The 12,486-nt window shown below is 44.3% G+C and overlaps 1 protein-coding gene across 1 annotated transcript in view; it reads right to left on the reverse strand.

Annotated features, from left to right (window-relative positions):
• Window positions 1–944: 944 nt before the first annotated feature.
• The window catches only part of LOC139408342 (rab-like protein 6), a 36,538-nt gene continuing 24,996 nt past the window's right edge, over window positions 945–12,486 (reverse strand). The window contains exons 12-17 of the mRNA XM_071152103.1: window positions 11,222–11,357; window positions 8,921–9,124; window positions 6,351–6,609; window positions 1,593–1,731; window positions 1,378–1,436; window positions 945–1,296 (exon numbers count right to left, since the gene is read on the reverse strand). Coding sequence (XP_071008204.1) covers window positions 1,123–1,296; window positions 1,378–1,436; window positions 1,593–1,731; window positions 6,351–6,609; window positions 8,921–9,124; window positions 11,222–11,357 — 971 coding nt within the window. The 3' untranslated portion in view covers window positions 945–1,122. The remainder of the gene's footprint in view (window positions 1,297–1,377; window positions 1,437–1,592; window positions 1,732–6,350; window positions 6,610–8,920; window positions 9,125–11,221; window positions 11,358–12,486) is intronic.

Raw genomic sequence — 12,486 nt, forward strand, 5'->3', positions numbered from 1 at the left:
AACACATCATTTGGTTAACGGAAGAAATTAGAAAAAAACGTCAAATGACATTGTACAACTGCCCCATAGTAAAAACAACAACATGACTTAACAGAACAGCAGGTTGGGAAAAAAACATCGTATCTTGGCTTCCCTTGCATTGTGTTTTGCCAGAATGACCTCATCATTGAACAATCAGATCTCTACTACTAAAAGGCATTCATATCGCCACTTTCCAGTGTTAAAGTAACCCTTTCCAGTGTTAAAGTAACCCTTTCCAGTGTTAAATTAACCCTTTCCAGTGTTAAAGTAACCCTTTCCAGTGTTAAAGTAACCCTTTCCAGTGTTAAAGTAACCCTTTCCAGTGTTAAAGTAACCCTTTCCAGTGTTAAATTAACCCTTTCTTTAAGGCATTGACATCAAACCAAAACAAAATGATCATGCACAGTGAAATTTGCTGAATTAGTTCAGAGAAACTCCCAAAATGTCTTGTTTAGTAAACACTCACAAACTCCTACTGTACCTAGACATAGTCATAGTTCGAAAAGCCAACACCAGATAAACATAAATAACATTTATATCGCTGCTGAAGCAATGTTGAACATAATTCATAATGAATGCACACACGTCCCCCGACTCCTGAACACTGGTCAGTGTAAAGGAGAGCGCTCCCAAATAGAAATAGTCACAACTCCGTACTAGGGTCAGTTCTAAAGACTTTCCCAGAAAGCAGTCCCAATGGAAAAAGACAAATGGAATAGCAAAGACATTGCAGTGAGTGTACCCAAGTGTATTCGACCGTGGAAACATCACAGTAATAGTGGTTTTGTCCTCTTGAGCGTAAACTCAAAACCTGGATATACCAGCTACAGTTTTGCAGTAGTGTTGTTGTATGACGGTAGTGTTGCATGTACAGTAAAAGGGTAAGCAAAACAAACAACGTCAATCACAAATGATCAAAATCTAACCACTGTAGAGGCCCCACAACGTCAGGAAGTGGGGAATAACAATCACCCAATGAGATATGCAGTCTTCGATCACTCAGCCAGTCAGTCGACGCATTCTCTCGTCTTCATGGCTACATCCTGACCCTAGAATGCTGAAGTAGTACGTAGTCCTGATTGGATGCTGGGGGGGGATATTCTACATCTCCTCGTAGTCTACGTCTCCGGCGAGGAAAGACTCCAGGTCGTCAACCACGCCTCCGGCTTTCTTGGTCGACTTTGACTTCTTCTTTTTCTTCTGTTTCTCGTCCCCGCTCCCTGACTCCTCCTTTTTCTTCTGTTTGTGTCGTTTCTTGCTGCTTTTGTCGTCCTCCTGCAAGGAGCAGACGTGTGGTTACTATTGGCTGAGGATGACAAACAGGGTGTAAAGATGACTCATCTCCTTTCACCTTACCTCTTTGTTTTTCTTCTTCTTCTTCTTCTTGTCCTTTATTGAGGATCTACTTTCTCGGTCTGCAAGACAAGTTAGCAAAATTAAGACAACTCTGATTTGTTTTACCAATACATATACCCAAACTGTGAAAGTATAAAACACACAGACACACTAGTCCAGAAGAGTGATCATGACTCCAATGATTTCCAATGACTTTGCTTCGGAACCTTGCTCACCATCTTGGTCCTCACTGCTTTCCTTGCTCTTGGGCGCCACATCCTGGAATCCCAGTCCAAACAGGTCCAGGTCGTCGCTCTTGATCGGGAGGACAGAGGGCTGGACCAGCTTCAGGTCCTCCAGTACAGCCGAAGGCTGCTTGGTAAAGGGGAGACAGGAAGGGAGGGGAGCACGATAGAGAATGAGTAGGGGACAAAGACAGATGGAAAGACAGGAAGGGAGGGGAGCGCGATAGAGAATGAGTAGGGGACAAAGACAGATGGAAAGACAGGAAGGGAGGGGAGCGCGATAGAGAATGAGTAGGGGACAAAGACAGATGGAAAGACAGGAAGGGAGGGGAGCGCGATAGAGAATGAGTAGGGGACAAAGACAGATGGAAAGACAGGAAGGGAGGGGAGCGCGATAGAGAATGAGTAGGGGACAAAGACAGATGGAAAGACAGGAAGGGAGGGGAGCGCGATAGAGAATGAGTAGGGGACAAAGACAGATGGAAAGACAGGAAGGGAGGGGAGCGCGATAGAGAATGAGTAGGGGACAAAGACAGATGGAAAGACAGGAAGGGAGGGGAGCGCGACAGAGAATGAGTAGGGGACAAAGACAGGAAGAAGAGGAGCGCGATAGAGAATGAGTAGGGGACAAAGACAGGAAGAAGGTGACAGAGAAAGTAGGAGAAAGCGGTTGTTACAATAGATGGACCTTTTCTATTTCACATTCAGTCTAAATCAGCATTTCTAAACCCAGCCAAATATATGGGCCCTGAGGACTAGGTTGAGAAAGGCTGCCACCCATAGGTCTAACTACTGTAAAATAAATTCAAAGTTCTCATTCTGTCAATCACTGAGTATGGCTACATGCACACAATCATGCGATTATTGTGGATAATCAGATTAATGTAATAGTTTGATTAAAACGTTTACATGCTATGCAAGAAGAATGATTTTTTCCTAATAATCCTGTTTACATGGACACATCTGAAATCAGGTTAGTTGATGGCACGCTGATAAATGCAGGAAATCACCAATGGAAATAAAGGTTCTACCACAGTGACTGTGTTATTGTTGGGAAACATATTTGATTCTGAGTTCAGACATATAGTTTGTATGTGAAAACCACTTCTAAGACACATACACCTGCACTAAAGAGAAAGGCTCGTTCCTCAATGAGGAGATGAAAGCACAGATCAAACACACAGTTGAGACGCCTATTAAGGTGTTTACATATCCTAATAACTCAAAAAAGATTACTTGGAAAACCAAGAGTTTAAATCGATCTTACGCCCATTAAAATAACGAGAGTAAGGTGTTTACTGACTATTGCATAATCTGCCTACTATAATCAGTTTAATATCCAATTATTACTGTGCATGTAAACATGACCACTATAGAAAAAACACATATCTACCTACCACTATCACATATATGAGAAAACAGTCAACGAGAACAGAAGGCCCTGTGTCTGGAAAGTAATGGACACCTTCTTCTACATTTCAAATCAACCCAATAGAAGGGGATGAGAGGATTGAGCAGTCTACTGTAACAGAGCACAGAGCAGTCTACTGTAACAGAGCACAGAGCAGTCTACTGTAACAGAGCAGTCTACTGTAACAGAGCACAGAGCAGTCTACTGTAACAGAGCAGTCTACTGTAACAGAGCAGTCTACTGTAACAGAGCACAGAGCAGTCTACTGTAACAGAGCAGTCTACTGTAACAGAGCACAGAGCAGTCTACTGTAACAGAGCACAGAGCAGTCTACTTAAGTAACAGAGCAGTCTACTGTAACAGAGCAGTCTACTGTAACAGAGCACAGAGCAGTCTACTGTAACAGAGCAGTCTACTGTAACAGAGCAGTCTACTGTAACAGAGCACAGAGCAGTCTACTGTAACAGAGCAGTCTACTGTAACAGAGCAGTCTACTGTAACAGAGCACAGAGCAGTCTACTGTAACAGAGCAGTCCACTGTAACGGAGCAGTCCACTGTAACGGAGCAGTCCACTGTAACGGAGCAGTCCACTGTAACGGAGCAGTCCACTGTAACAGAGCAGTCCACTGTAACGGAGCAGTCCACTGTAACGGAGCAGTCCACTGTAACGGAGCAGTCTACTGTAACAGAGCAGTCTACTGTAACAGAGCAGTCTACTGTAACAGAGCACAGAGCAGTCTACTGTAACAGAGCAGTCTACTGCAACAGAGCAGTCTACTGTAACAGAGCAGTCTACTGTAACAGAGCAGTCTACTGTAACAGAGCACAGAGCAGTCTACTGTAACAGAGCAGTCTACTGTAACAGAGCAGTCTACTGTAACAGAGCACAGAGCAGTCTACTGTAACAGAGCACAGAGCAGTCTACTGTAACAGAGCAGTCTACTGTAACAGAGCAGTCTACTGTAACGGAGCACAGAGCAGTCTACTGTAACAGAGCACAGAGCAGTCTACTGTAACAGAGCAAAGAGCAGTCTACTGTAACAGAGCACAGAGCAGTCTACTGTAACAGAGCAGTCCACTGTAACGGAGCAGTCCACTGTAATGGAGCAGTCCCCTGTAACGGAGCAGTCTACTGTAACGGAGCAGTCTACTGTAACAGAGCAGTCTACTGTAACAGAGCACAGAGCAGTCTACTGTAACAGAGCACAGAGCAGTCTACTGTAACAGAGCAGTCTACTGTAACAGAGCAGTCTACTGTTACAGTAGACTGCTCTGTGCTCTGTAACAGAGCAGTCTACTGTAACGGAGCAGTCTACTGTAACAGAGCAGTCTACTGTAACAGGGCAGTCTACTGTAACAGAGCAGTCTACTGTAACAGAGCACAGAGCAGTCTACTGTAACAGGGCAGTCTACTGTAACAGAGCAGTCTACTGTAATGGAGCAGTCTACTGTAACGGAGCAGTCCACTGTAACAGAGCAGTCCACTGTAACAGAGCAGTCCACTGTAACGGAGCAGTCTACTGTAACAGAGCAGTCTACTGTAACAGAGCAGTCTACTGTAACAGAGCAGTCCACTGTAACAGAGCAGTCTACTGTAACAGAGCACAGAGCAGTCTACTGTAACGGAGCAGTCTACTGTAACAGAGCAGTCTACTGTAACAGAGCAGTCTACTGTAACAGAGCAGTCTACTGTAACAGAGCACAGAGCAGTCTACTGTAACAGAGCAGTCCACTGTAACGGAGCAGTCCACTGTAACGGAGCAGTCTACTGTAACAGAGCAGTCCACTGTAACAGAGCAGTCCACTGTAACAGAGCAGTCCACTGTAACAGAGCACAGAGCAGTCTACTGTAACAGAGCAGTCTACTGTAACAGAGCAGTCTACTGTAACGGAGCAGTCCACTGTAACAGAGCAGTCTACTGTAACGGAGCAGTCCACTGTAACGGAGCAGTCTCCTGTAACGGAGCAGTCTACTGTAACGGAGCAGTCTACTGTAACAGAGCAGTCTACTGTAACAGAGCAGTCTACTGTAACAGAGCAGTCCACTGTAACAGAGCAGTCTACTGTAACAGAGCACAGAGCAGTCTACTGTAACGGAGCAGTCTATTGTAACGGAGCAGTCTACTGTAACAGAGCAGTCTACTGTAACGGAGCAGTCTACTGTAACGGAGCAGTCTACTGTAACGGAGCAGTCTACTGTAACGGAGCAGTCTACTGTAACGGAGCAGTCCACTGTAACAGAGCAGTCCACTGTAACAGAGCAGTCCACTGTAACAGAGCAGTCTACTGTAACAGAGCAGTCTACTGTAACTGAGCAGTCTACTGTAACAGAGCAGTCTACTGTAACAGAGCAGTCTACTGTAACAGAGCACAGAGCAGTCTACTGTAACGGAGCAGTCTATTGTAACGGAGCAGCCTACTGTAACAGAGCAGCCTACTGTAACGGAGCAGTCTACTGTAACAGAGCAGTCTACTGTAACAGAGCAGTCTACTGTAACGGAGCAGTCTACTGTAACAGAGCAGTCTACTGTAACAGAGCAGTCTACTGTAACAGAGCAGTCTACTGTAACGGAGCAGTCTACTGTAACGGAGCAGTCTACTGTAACGGAGCAGTCTACTGTAACGGAGCACAGAGCAGTCTACTGTAACGGAGCAGTCTACTGTAACGGAGCAGTCTACTGTAACGGAGCACAGAGCAGTCTACTGTAACGGAGCAGTCTACTGTAACAGAGCAGTCTACTGTAACAGAGCAGTCTACTGTAACAGAGCAGTCTACTGTAACGGAGCAGTCTACTGTAACTGAGCAGTCTACTGTAACAGAGCAGTCTACTGTAACAGAGCAGTCTACTGTAACAGAGCACAGAGCAGTCTACTGTAACGGAGCAGTCTATTGTAACAGAGCAGCCTACTGTAACAGAGCAGCCTACTGTAACGGAGCAGTCTACTGTAACAGAGCAGTCTACTGTAACGGAGCAGTCTACTGTAACGGAGCAGTCTACTGTAACGGAGCAGTCTACTGTAACGGAGCAGTCTACTGTAACGGAGCACAGAGCAGTCTACTGTAACGGAGCAGTCTACTGTAACGGAGCAGTCTACTGTAACGGAGCACAGAGCAGTCTACTGTAACGGAGCAGTCTACTGTAACAGAGCAGTCTACTGTAACAGAGCAGTCTACTGTAACAGAGCAGTCTACTGTAACGGAGCAGTCTACTGTAACGGAGCACAGAGCAGTCTACTGTAACGGAGCAGTCTACTGTAACGGAGCAGTCTACTGTAACAGAGCAGTCTACTGTAACAGAGCAGTCTACTGTAACAGAGCAGTCTACTGTAACGGCACCTTCTTTTTCTTGGGCTTCTCAAACTCCTCGTCCTCATAGTCTGGTTCATCCATGACGAAGGAGAGCATCTGATCGTCCCCTGGAGCTTCTTGGTCTGAGTGGGAGGATTCATCCCCTCCCTTCTTCTTGCCTGCCCGCATGGACTGCACCGGGGCTAGGGTCGGGTTCAGGAATGAGACGGGATCGGACGACATCTTTAAGCCTGCTGGTTTCTTGGCTTCTCCGGTCTTGTTGAGAGTCTTCAAAGCGTTGGAGGATCTGATCAGAAAGCACAATACAGATCTAAATATGAAAAGATGCATGATAACATCAATAAGTTAACCCTGACCTGTTCACCAGACATGCTACCTTGTCCCAGACATGCGGTTTCTCTCTCTCTCAATTTCCTCCTCGCTCTACTGTACTTGCTGTCTCAACATCTGAATGCTCGGCTATGAAAAACCAACTGAAATTTACTCCTGAGGTGCTGACCTCTATAACCACTGATTCTTATTTGACTCTGCTGGTCATCTATGAACATTTGAATATCTTGAAGAACAATCTGGCCTTAATGGCCTTGTACCTTTATAATCTCCACCCGGCACAGCCAGAAGAGGACTGGCCACCCCTCAGAGCCTGGTTCTAGGTTTCTTCATAGGTTCCTGAGTTTTTCCTACCCACTGTGCTTCTACATCTGCATTGCTTGCTCTTTGGGTTTTTTAGGTGTTTTAGGCTGGGTTTCTGTATATGCACTTTGTGACAACTGCTGATGTAAAAATGGCCCAAAGACTACATCAATCTCTACCGCCCAATGACTACATCAATCTCTATCGCCCAATGACTACATCAATCTCTACCGCCCAATGACTACATCAATCTCTATTGACCAATGACTACATCAATCTCTACCGCCCAATGACTACATCAATCTCTATCGCCCAATGACTACATCAATCTCTACCGCCCAATGACTACATCAATCTCTACCGCCCAATGACTACATCAATCTCTACCGCCCAATGACTACATCAATCTCTACCGCCCAATGACTACATCAATCTCTACCGCCCAATGACTACATCAATCTCTACCGTCCAATGACTACATCAATCTCTATCGCCCAATGACTACATCAATCTCTACCGCCCAATGACTACATCAATCTCTATTGACCAATGACTACATCAATCTATACCGCCCAATTACTACATCAATCTCTATCGCCCAATGACTACATCAATCTCTACCGCCCAATGACTACATCAATCTCTATCGCCCAATGACTACATCAATCTCTACCGCCCAATGACTACATCAATCTCTACCGCCCAATGACTACATCAATCTCTGTCGCCCAATGACTACGTCAATCTCTACCGCCCAATGACTACATCAATCTCTACCGCCCAATGACTACATCAATCTCTACCGTCCAATGACTACATCAATCTCTACCGCCCAATGACTACATCAATCTCTACCGCCCAATGACTACATCAATCTCTACCGCCCAATGACTACATCAATCTCTATCGCCCAATGACTACATCAATCTCTACCGCCCAATGACTACATCAATCTCTGTCGCCCAATGACTACATCAATCTCTACCGACCAATGACTACATCAATCTCTACCACCCAATCTCTATCGCCCAATGACTACATCAATCTCTACCGACCAATGACTACATCAATCTCTACCACCCAATCTCTATTGACCAATGACTACATCAATCTCTATTGACCAATGACTACACCAATCTCTATCGCCCAATGACTACATCAATCTCTATTGATCAATGACTACATCAATCTCTACCACCCAATCTCTATTGACCAATGACTACATCAATCTCTACCGACCAATGACTACATCAATCTCTATTGACCAATAACTACATCAATCTCTACCGCCCAATGACTACATCAATCTCTATTGACCAATGACTACACCAATATCTATCGCCCAATGACTACATCAATCTCTGTCGCCCAATGACTACATCAATCTCTGTCGCCCAATGACTACGTCAATCTCTACCGCCCAATGACTATGTCAATCTCTATCGCCCAATGACTACATCAATCTCTACCACCCAATCTCTATTGACCAATGACTACATCAATCTCTATTGACCAATGACTACACCAATATCTATTGACCAATGACTACACCAATCTCTGTCGCCCAATGACTACATCAATCTCTACCGACCAATGACTACATCAATCTCTACCACCCAATCTCTATCGCCCAATGACTACATCAATCTCTACCGACCAATGACTACATCAATCTCTACCACCCAATCTCTATTGACCAATGACTACATCAATCTCTATTGACCAATGACTACAGCAATCTCTATCGCCCAATGACTACATCAATCTCCTCCGATCAATGACTACATCAATCTCTACCACCCAATCTCTATTGACCAATGACTACATCAATCTCTATTGACCAATAACTACATCAATCTCTATTGACCAATAACTACACCAATCTCTATCTACATACTGTATAATACTAGCACCTTAAGGAAAAACCTGAGGTTATGCAATTCAAGTTCTCTTCCCACCCATACCTCCTTCTGTCCGATCCACCGTCCTGGACGACGTTAAGTTCCTTCGTCCCCTCATCTTCTTCATCGCTGGTCAGGGTGATGCCCATGCTGGGGACGGTGGCTGCCTTGGGCACAGATTTGGGCACAGACTGGCACAGCTCATCTGGGGCAAAATCGTCCTGGAACCCTGACACCATGGGGTTCCCCCCTCGGCCCTCACCGTCACTGTAAAACATGGACAGAGAGAGACGTGGTAAGTTCTGATGTCCTGATGTAAGAATAACCAACACATGAGCAATATGATGGGCCAAGCAACACAAAAAAATACTTTCAATGATTCTAATTTTTTTAAATCAGTATGCGTCTGAGTAATGATACCCCATTAAGCAACACCTGCTGGAAAAGTCACACCGTTTTAAATGCATTTCCAAATGCAGGACTTTGAAGCTCCTCTTGTTTAGTCTGATGTTCTAACCATTTAACAAACAAAAAAGTTGTATTAATGTTGTTTGTGACACCTGTAGAATTGTGCTTTAAACCTTCTGTTAGAATTATGTTAAGAAATGTAGCACATGAGCTGGATAAGATGTAGGCTTATAACATGGTTAACGTCTGTAACGTTGCTAATGTCAGTATTTCAGCTGCGCTAGGACAAAAGGTTCAACTACAGGAGCCCCACTACTATTGTTTTACTTACAGTTAATGAAATGAACAGTGACTAAAGCACAAGCATTTCGCTACACTCGCATTAACATCTGCTAACCATGTGAATGTGAAAAATACATTTGATTTGATTTGAACATTATTGCATTATCTGTTCATATATTATTACATCATCCAGTTATAGCCTACTGGGATGTTCTCGAAAAGTCATTACATTAACAATAACTTATTTTGCCATTATCTACACACTTACTTGATAATCTGATGCTACGCTCCATTCAAATCTTAACCAGAATGACAGTTCAAAAAGTCAGCCCTGAAGACTGATTCAGTGAAAGAGAGTTGTTTATTATTAGCACTAAGCTATCGTGTGTGTGTGTGTGTGTGTGTGTGTGTGTGTCTCACATCCACTCTCCACTTCTCCTTTTAACTTCATCATTTTAAGTTAATCTTCTAACATCAAAGCACTTCAAGCCTCATTTCTCATTTTCCAAAATAGCAAACGGCCCTTGTAGGACAATCCTCTCCTACAAATTCAAGCTCAAGTTGATTCCCTTCATTATACAACGCAGGAATCTGACCGATTTTTCACATTTCTATAACGTAAGACTGTCTTAAGGGGAAATCCGCAGTTTAGATGTACATTAACAAATAACTTTTCCCGACAAAAGCTAAGGGATGGGGCTAGAGAAATGTAACCACACTCAAATTCATAGAAAGAGCTATGCATGCAAGAACTGACCATCAAAATGATCATTTTAACCATGTATTGAAGCTATACAGTGTTTGTTTACAATTACTTTGTTTACAACCATTGGAGGAAAACAAGCTTACATTTTGGGTTCTGATGGGAAGTGATGAGGCATTCATAAGGTAATACTCTTCAAGAATGAATATACACAGATAACAATTTCTGTCCAAAAAATGGACGTAGCAACTGCAGATCGCTCCTTTAAGACTTATCCAATAAAATAAAGTGCCTTCTCTCTCACCCTTCCCTCTCTCTCTCTCTCTCTCTCTCTCTCTCTCTCTCTCTAGGAAATGAGTGATGAATGACCTAGATTCTGAGCAGAGGAGACCTGACGGAAACAAAAACCTCACCCCTCACCCCTTTCCTCCGCGACGTCTCCTCCCCTCACCCCTCACCCCTTTCCTCCGCGACATCTCCTCCCCTCATCCTCCTCCCACCAAGCACATTAAAGGAAAATGTCTTGATAGGCAAAGCCTACTCATAATTGGTTAAAAATCACATGACGCAACCATTATCTTCCTCTATCTTTTTTCACATATGTTGAAGCTGGGTTGGTGCTAGAGATGTGCTAGAGAGGATGAACATGTTTGAAATGCCCCTTTAAGATAGAGCTGAAATACATTCACCTCCACTATATTGAAGAACATATTGACTGTGGGTGTCTGAACTGCACAGCAACGGTAGATCTTCTTCACTACACAATGATCATTAGAAACGTGTTCTAGTACACAGGGAGAGTTTGATCTTGTTCCAGTTGCTCTCCAGGTGAAGGATTGGCCAGCCTATCAAAGTAGTCCAAATATTGAAAAAGTCCTTATTTCCACACTTACTTGTATACCTATCCAAAGCCACAAGCCTGGACATGGGTCATAGAAGATCATGGAGATGATTAGGGAGTGAGGACCTACCTGTCACTGTCCATGTTGCCTGCTCTTCCAGCTTTCTCCTTGGCTTTGGCAGCAGCCCCCTCCTCCGGGAAGCTACGGGCCGTGCCCACATCGGGAACAAAGTCATCCACATTCCGCACCTTCTCGTCTGTGCCATCTGAGGAGAGAAGAGTGGGAGAGGAAGGATGAACATTTTATTTATTTTAACCTTTTTTTAACTAGGCAAGTCAGCTAAGAACACATTCTTATTTTCAATGACGGCCTAGAAACAGTGGGTTAACTGCCTTGTTCAGGGGCAGAATGGCAGATTTTTTTTACCTTGTCAGCTTGGGGATTCAATCTTGCAACCTTTCAGTTACTAGTTCAATGCTCTAACCACTGGGCTACCTACCGCCTCAACATGGTGGTGATGATAATGGGTGGTACGGATACCAGACCTGGCTTCAAACAGTATTTGTTTTCTGCGCTTGATTGGCATAGTGCTAGTTTGTGATGTGAATGAGAATTCAATGGAAAACCATCTAGCTGCCTGTCTCTAGCTGCCCGTCTCTAGCTGCCCGTCTCTAGCTGCCCGTCTCTAGCTGCCTGTCTCTAGCTGCCTGTCTCTAGCTGCCTGTCTCTAGCTGCCTGTCTCTAGCTGCCTGTCTCTAGCTGCCTGTCTCTAGCTGCCTGCCTCTAGCTGCCTGCCTCTAGCTGCCTGCCTCTAGCTGCCTGCCTCTAGCTGCCTGCCTCGTGCTGCTGCCTCGTGCTGCTGCCTCGTGCAGCTGCCACGTTATTTCAAGCATGTCATTTTCAATGAATAAACCAAAATGGAAATCAAAAAGATCCTCCTCTATCCCAAAGGATTTCACGCCAGTTAATGTGTATGACTGTTGATTCAATCACATTATGACAAAGTGATCACTTCTGAAATGGCTTCCTCTTACCTTTGGTAGGCATTATTCATTAGTAGACTGGTTGCTATTTTGAGTTTATAGACATTAACCAGGTTACACTCCAACCTTTTTATGCGAGTGAAGTACACAACAGGCCTGATGGAAAGGGCACGTTTTTTCCCGGTAAACTTTTCAAATGTCGACAAAAGAAATTACGCTAGACATGGTGGGATGTTCTTGTGTCAGTAATATGAACTGTGCCAGAAATGCTCAATTCCTCTCCCACTAATATCGCTCTTTTGTCTATAATAATCTCATCAAGTAGGTCGGCTACTGCCACATTCACATGCTATCGGAGTTATCTGAAGCTCCTAGTACCCAGTTGGAAATGTCACTTTAATGACCCTCCAA

Source organism: Oncorhynchus clarkii, chromosome 5 (assembly GCF_045791955.1).
Source record: "Oncorhynchus clarkii lewisi isolate Uvic-CL-2024 chromosome 5, UVic_Ocla_1.0, whole genome shotgun sequence".
Lineage (NCBI taxonomy): Eukaryota > Metazoa > Chordata > Actinopteri > Salmoniformes > Salmonidae > Oncorhynchus > Oncorhynchus clarkii.